The 7,709-nt window shown below is 40.3% G+C and overlaps 1 protein-coding gene across 1 annotated transcript; it reads left to right on the top strand.

Moving 5' to 3' along the window:
• On the top strand, positions 1–7,371 carry LOC115131804 (apolipoprotein Eb-like). Its single transcript, XM_029663807.2, has 6 exons — positions 1–93; positions 446–509; positions 754–907; positions 4,284–4,571; positions 4,892–5,048; positions 6,736–7,371. The coding sequence occupies exons 2-6, from the start codon at positions 467–469 to the stop codon at positions 6,904–6,906; spliced, it is 813 nt and encodes a 270-aa protein (XP_029519667.1). The 5' UTR covers positions 1–93; positions 446–466; the 3' UTR covers positions 6,907–7,371.
• Positions 7,372–7,709: the final 338 nt, after the last annotated feature.

Below are 7,709 nucleotides of genomic sequence, written 5' to 3'. Positions count from 1 at the left end.
GGGATCACTTCAGAGCAATCAAAGTTGTATAAATACTCAGTGAGCGTCTGTCAGTGTTGACTTACCGTAACATCACCACAGAGGATCTCTAAGGTCAGTTATTTACTTAATGTATCTTGTGTTTTAATCACCCGATCATTGTTGTTTACCTTTCAAGATAGACAAAATTATACTATTCGTACCTCCGTAAACAAGAAAAGTGTGAATACTACTAATATTCATTGATTCCATGTTGTGTAAGTAGTGCTCGGTTTGTTTTTGTAAACTAAGAAAGTTCCAGTGCATGAATAAGGGCATTTATAAAGTCCTGTATATCATTGTCATAAATCAGTGATTCTGTATATAACACAAATCAGTGATCCTGTATATAATATTGTTATAAAATCACTGAATCAGAGTGGTATATTACTGTTGTATAAACAGATATTCTCCATTGTTTTCACAGGTGTATTGTCAGCAGATCACCATGAAGGTTGTCGCAGTAATCCTAGCTCTAGCAGTCCTCTCAGGTGACCTTTTACTTCTACTGAGTTTGTGTCCAAAATACCACCCTATTCCCTATACAGCCTGGTCAAAAGTAGTACACTAAATACGGAATAGGTTGCCATTTGGGATGCCGCCTACCTAAGATAATCAATCATCAGCTCTAGAAAAACATGTTTTCTGAAACATTACCCAACAGGATAATTGACAGGGGCAATACAAATGACAACTGGTTTTAATCAATCGATTGCTCCATTCTCTTAACTATAGGCTGCCATGCATGGGTGCTACCCATGCAGGATGAGCCCCAAACTCCCTGGGAAAAGACAATTGACCAGTTTAAGGACTACATGACAGATCTGAACACTAAGGCTGATGAGAAGGTGAAGAACATCAGGGCCTCCCATCTCAGCAGAGAACTGGAGTGAGTTTATTTCTGTGCCAATTTACCTTTACTTTCCTACAGTTGGCCATTAATCCTGGCAAAAACATTTTAAGAAATATGATGAAATATCTCCCTGATGTGCATTTAGCTTAAAGCCTTTTTGCAGATGTCTTCAATACTATTGTGGATAATCATGCTCCCTTCAAAAAGTTAAGGGTTAATGGTAGATCAAATGCCTGGTACATTCTGGAATTATCATTCAAGTAAGAGATGATGCTTGGGTCAAGGTCAGGCACACAGGTTTAGGCCCGGACTGGCAAGCTTTTAAGCAACTGAGGAATCATTGTGTAAGTCAAATCAGAAAGGCTAAATGATTATGTAACCGCTCTTTCGGATTTTCATGGGAACCTGGCTAAATTCTGGAAAACTGTCAATCCCTGAAGAGTTCTACTTCCTCCTCTGCAACAACAAATTTAATTCAGAAACTGGCCTTATTACAGGACAAAAGGGATGCGTATTATCACCACTTTATTTCAGGAGGCTCTTAGAAGTTATTTCAAAGCCTATTCACAATGATGCTGATAGAGGAAACTTGCTGAATGATCAGAGAAATTATGGTCAAAGCTTTTTTTTTGCCTATTTACAGAAAAATAGGTCCTGGATGCTTTGCTAGCAATAGACAACAAGAAATCCACCGGGGCCGAAAAATTGGATCCTGGTCTGCTTAAGTGTGCAGCGCCCATTATTGTTGGCTCAATAACACACATTTTCTATTTAACATTATCAGGAAATATTACAAAATTATGGAAATCAGCTCTTGTGCTGGGCGGGAATAGTAGTGTTCCTTGTCTAGCTATGATTCTTGAATCCTTGGTAAATGTAGAACTTTGCTCTTTTTTTATCTGAGAAATGTTTTTGAATGTAAATCAATCAGGGTTTAGGCCTGAGCATAACACTATTACAGCAACCAATTTAGTTGTTAATGATCTTTAGACGCAAAATGAAATGTGCTGCTTTGTTTTTGGACCCGTTGAAAGATTTTGATACTGTTGATCATGATTATTGAATAAGTTGTCCTCGATAGGCCTAAGCTCTGACACCTGTTCATGGTTATCTTAGTGACAGAACTCAGGCCATCGTGATTGATGGGGTTAAGTCTGAATTTCTTGTACATGAAGGTGTACCACAGGAGACGATTTTGGGACCTGTTCTCCACTATTTATACAAACACCATTGGTCAATCTGTTAAAAATGTTAAACTTCATCTATATGCAGATGATACTATTATGTATGCTATTGGCCCGGCTGTTGATTTGGCTGTGTCAAAACCTAAGTCAGATTTTACAACTATGCAGGAATCCCTTACTGATTTAAAACGTGTGCTAATTACAGACAAAACTAAATACATGTTGTTTTCAGACTTTCGTAAGGATGCTTCAGATGAACTACATGTTCACTCATTAGATGGTTCTCCAATCGGACGTGTTCCCGCATATCAATACTTAGGCATTTGGATTGATATGGATTTGACGTTTAAAAAACATATAGATGAGTTAAGATTTAGAGTTGTCTTTTTCTACAGAAACAGATATTGCCTTTCTCTAAGCAGTAGGACGCAGATTATTCAGTCAACCTTTTTATCTGTTCTTGATTAAGGTGATATTATCAGCTGCTACTACTTTTAAACATTTGGATGCCATCTTCCATAGTGCCCTTTGTTTTGTTACAAGTGACAGTTTTGATACTAATCACTGCATCCTGTATCAAAAAGTTGGCTGGACTTCGCTAAAGACCTGTAGATCTCTACATTACTCCCTTTTTGTTTACAAGGCCCTACTTCATAAACGTCTGTCTTATATAACTTTGCTATTGAAGTATAGTCACCTGAGTTGTCTGACCCGTTCACAGGATTGGTTAACTCTTGAGGTTCCTAGGGTCTCCACCGAGCTAGGTGAATCTGCTTTTAGTTTTAATGCACCGTATTGCTAGAACAAAATTCTAAATACATTTCATCTTGATGTTCTGGTGCCGTTCGTGCAATTTAAAGTATTGATTGGGGACTGACTTGTGGAGGAATGTATCTGTTTTTCTGGGTGATTTGCAATGTTTTATTTGTTCTTCCCATTACTGTGTTTTTGTATTTTAATGTGTATACATATACAGTTCATTCAGAAAGTTTTGAGACCCCTTGACTTTTCCCACATTTTGTTATTCTAAATGGATTAAAATGTAACATCTACATAAGTATTCAGACCCATTACTCAGTGCTTTGTTGAAGCACATTTGGCAGCGATTGCAGCATCGAATCTTCTTGTGTATGCTACTACAAGCTAGGCACACCTGTATTTGGGGAGTTTCTCCCATTCTTCTCTGCAGATCCTCTCAGCCTGGGGAGCGTTGCTGCACAGCTATTCTCAGGTCTCTCCTGACATGTTCGATCGGGTTCAAATCCGGGCTCTGGCTGGGCCACTCAAGGACATTCAGAAACCCGTCCCGAAGCCACTCCTGCGTTGTCTTGGCTGTGTGCTTAGGGTTGTTGTCCTGTTGGAAGGTGAACCTTCACCCAAGTCTGAGGTCCTGAGCGCTCTGGAGCAGGTTTTCATCAAAGGATTTCTCTGCACTTTGCTCCGTTCATCTTTCCCCTCGATTCTGACTAGTCTCCCAGTCCCTGCTGCGGAAAAACATCCCCACAGCATGATGCTGCCACAACCATGCTTCACCTTAGGGATGGTGCCAGGTTTCCTCCAGAAGTAATGCTTGGCATTCAGGCCAAAGAGTTTAATCTTGGTTTCATCAGACCAGAGAATCTGGTTTCTCATGGTCTGAGAGTCCTTTAGGTGCCTGCCAAACTCCAAGCAGGCTGTCATGTGCCTTTTACTGAGGAGTGGCTTCCGTCTGGCCACTACCATAAAGGCCTGATTGGTGGAGTACTGCAGAGATGGTTGTCCTTCTGGAAGGTTGTCCCATCTCCACAGAGGAACTCTAGAGCTCTTTCAGAGTGACCATCAGGTTCTTGGTTTTATATTTTTTCAAATTTTGAGAAACCTGCGCTTGCTTTGTTTGAATAAGGTTATAACGTAACAAAATGTGGAAAAAGTCAAATACTTTCAGAATGCACTGTATTGTTTGGGTATCATGTGTATATTTAGGTTGTATATACAGGGCGCTTTTGTAAAAGAGAAAAAATGTATATTTTCACCCAGTCCAAAGAATAACACTCACCTATTCTGATGTATTTGATAAATGTCCACTGAGTGTACAAAACATTAAGAACACCTTCCTAATATTGAGTTGAGTCAGATTCACCTGGTCAGTATGTCATGGAAAGAGCAGGTGTTTACATTGTTACATTACAAATTAAATAGTAATTTAATAGGATCTATGTGTTAATAAACCTGTCTGTTTTCCCTCCCAGTACCCTGATCACAGACACCATGTCTGAGCTGAATATGTACAGTGATGATATGAAGACCAAACTGGGACCTCTCGCTAAGGATGCCGCTGAACGTCTGGGCAAGGAAGTGCAGCTCCTTGTTAACAAGTTGCAGGCTCACATGACTGAAGCTAAAGACCGTACCACAGTGTACACCCTGGAACTCCAGACCATGTTGGAGCAGAATACCAATGACGTCAGTCACAGGGTCAACACCTATAGCCGCAAGCTGAACAAGCGCCTGAGCAAAGACTCCCAGGAGATTTGCAGGTGTGACAGAGAGAAGGCAGGAGCTGTTTGCCAGACTAAATCAATTAAAGTATTCAAGTCTTTAGATTGAAGTTTGAAGTCTTTAGATTTAAAGCATTGTCTTATTGTGTCTAAATGTTGGCTGTTATGTCATAATTCATCATGTATTGTTCACCGATTAAAAAAAAAAAAAACATTCAATACTATTTGTCTGTCACATAAGTAGTCGTGCACATAGAGGGAGTCATTTAACTGCAAACAAGTTCTAATGAAATGGAATGCTTTACCTTACTTTGACCAGTACCTGTCTTTGACATCTCCTTCCTCTTCACTCTTTTTAGCAAAGTGACCACCTATTTCGAGGAGTTGCAGTCTCGAACCACCTCTGGCGTGGAATCCGTGATGGATCGTGTTGAGCCTTACTATGTCCAGATCCGTGAGCGCGCTGAGGATAAGATGGCTACCCTCAGCAAGCTGCTGGCGACCCAGGCTGAAAAGGTGAGCACTGTCTGTCTCTGTAAGTAGAGCAAGGTGCTTGCATTGCCAATAATTGTGGGTTCGATTCCCGCTGGGGCTACCCATACAAATAAATGTATGCATGATTGCAAGCGCTTTGGATAAAAGTGTCTGCTACATGGAATATACAGTGGCAAGAAGTATGTGAACCCTTTGGAATTACCTAGATTTCTGCATAAATTTGTCATAACAATAGACAAACACAGTGTGCTTAAACTAATAACAAATTATTGTATTTTTCTTGTCTATATTGAATACATCATTTAAACATTCACAGTGTAGGTTGGAAAAAGTATGTGAACCGCTAGGCTAATGACTTTTCCAAAAGCTAATTGGCGTCAGGAGTCAGCTAACCTGGAGTCCAATCAATGAGACGAGATTGGAGGTGTTGGTTAGAGCTTCCCTGCACTGTAAAAAATACTCACAAAATTTGAGTTTGCTATTCACAAGAAGCATTGCCTGATGTGAACCATGCCTCTAATGAAAGAGATCTCAGAAGACCTAAGATTAAGAATCGTTGACTGGAAAGGGTTACAAAAGTATCTCGAAAAGCCTTGATGTTCTATCAGTCCACGGTAAGTCAAATTACCTATAAATGGAGAAAGTTCAGCACTGTTGCTATTCTCCCTAGGAGTGGCCGTCCTGCAAAGATGACTGCAAGAGCACAGTGCAGAATGCTCAATGAGGTTAAGAAGAATCCTAGAGTGTCAGCTAAAAACATACAGAAATCTCTGGAACATGCTAACATCTCTGTTGATAAGTCTATAATACGTTAAACACTAAACAAGAATGGTGTTGATGGGAGAACACCACGGGAGAAGCCACTGCTGTCCAAAAAAACCATTGCTGCACATCTGAAGTTTGCAAAAGAACACATGGATGTTCCACAGTTCCTCTGGCAAAATATTCTGTGGACAGATTAAACTAAAGTTGACTTGTTTGGAAGGAACACACACAACACTATGTGTGGAGAAAAAAAGCACACCAACATCAAAACCTCATCCCAACTGTAAAGTATGGTGGAGGGAGCATCACGGTTTGGGGCTGCTTTTCTGCCTCAAGGCCTGGACAGCTTGCTATCATCGATGGAAAAATCAATTCCCAAGTTTAGCAAGACAATTTGCAGGAGAATGTAAGGCTATCTGTCCACCAATTGAAGCTCAACAGAAGTTGGGTGACGCAACACGACAACGACCCAAAACACAGTAAATCAACAACAGAATTGGCTTCAACAGAAGAAAATACGCCTTCTGGAGTGGCCCAGTCAGAGTCCTGACCTCAACCCGAATGAGATGTTGTGGCATGACCTCGAGAGCGGTTCACACCAGACATCCTAAGAATATTGCTGAACTGAAACCGTTTAAAGATGAATGGTCCAATATTCCTCCTGACCGTTGTGCATGTCTGAAAACGTTTGGTTGAGGTTATTGCTGCCAAAGGAGGGTCAACCAGTTATTAAATCCAAGGGTCCACATACTTATTCCACCCTACACTGTGAATGTTTACACGGTGTGTTCAATAAAGACATGAACATTTATAATTGTTTGTGTGTCATTAGTTTAAGATGTCTATTTTTGTGACTAAGATGATCAGATCAAATGTGATGACCAATTTATGCAGAAATCCAGGTAATTCCAAAGGTGCACCTAAATGGCATTTATTATATCAGGTGAAGGACAAGCTTGAGTCCCGGGCTGAGGAGGTCCGCGAGCAGCTGGAGAAGACCACAGAGAACCTCCGCAGCAGCCTCGAGGACAAGACGGAGGAACTGCGCACCTGGTTCAACCCTTACGGCCTCATAATCCGTGATAAGGCTAAGGCCATCATGGAGACCATGTAAATCAACATACCACCATACAGGCTTAGGGTGGCGGTCTAGTTCACGCACTATGTCACATATTTCACCCAAGTTAAAAAATATTTTTAAAAAGGGAAGGGAAGTTGCCTTTCAGAAACCATTTAGTTTGTCACTCCATTCATAAACAAGACATAATGCATATTTGGCTGAGCACAGAGCTTTTCAGACTTGTAACAGGTTTCCAAGATCAACCAAACAAATCTACTTGTGTTAATATCCTCTCTCCCTCATTGTCATCCACCTCTTCAAAAGGCACCTTTCCAAGGCCTAGCTGATAAAGTTCACTGAGATGCACACTCTAGCCATTACTGCTTAACATCAAAATGTATATTAGCGGTACAGAACAGTTGTGGTAGGGGAATTGTATAAAGGGCTTTGTGAGTAAGTAATAATAAAAAAACATACATTGGTGAAAGTCTGTCAATCCAATAAAAACATCTATACTAATCTGTGAATTGTTATTCTTATTTTAATTTTGTTTCTGGTGTCCTTTGACAGCTCTTTGGTCTTGGCCATAGTGGAGTGTGACTGTTTGAGGTTGTGGACAGGTGTCTTTTATACTGATAACAAGTTCAAACAGGTGTCATTAATACAGGTAACGAGTGGAGGACAGAGGAGCCTCTTAAAGAAGAAGTTACAGGTCTGTGAGAGCCAGAAATCTTGCTTGTTTGTAGGTGACCAAATACTTATTTTCCACCATAATTTGCAAATAAATTCATTAAAGATCCTACAATGTGATTTTCTGGATTTTTTTTCTCTAATTTTGTCTGTCATAGTTGAAGTGT

Source organism: Oncorhynchus nerka, linkage group LG7, assembly GCF_034236695.1.
Source record: "Oncorhynchus nerka isolate Pitt River linkage group LG7, Oner_Uvic_2.0, whole genome shotgun sequence".
Classification (NCBI taxonomy): domain Eukaryota; kingdom Metazoa; phylum Chordata; class Actinopteri; order Salmoniformes; family Salmonidae; genus Oncorhynchus; species Oncorhynchus nerka.
This window is presented reverse-complemented; position numbering and strand designations above follow the sequence as displayed.

What these genes read in the sequence shown, in the direction of transcription:
- LOC115131804 (XM_029663807.2), top strand. Translation starts at nt 467, where the DNA reads ATGAAGGTTGTCGCAGTAATCCTAGCTCTAGCAGTCCTCTCAG. An exon ending in AGCTCTAGCAGTCCTCTCAG is followed by an intron (nt 510 to 753) that starts GTGACCTTTTAC and finishes TCTTAACTATAG; the next exon opens with GCTGCCATGCATGGGTGCTA. An exon ending in CATCTCAGCAGAGAACTGGA is followed by an intron (nt 908 to 4,283) that starts GTGAGTTTATTT and finishes TTTCCCTCCCAG; the next exon opens with TACCCTGATCACAGACACCA.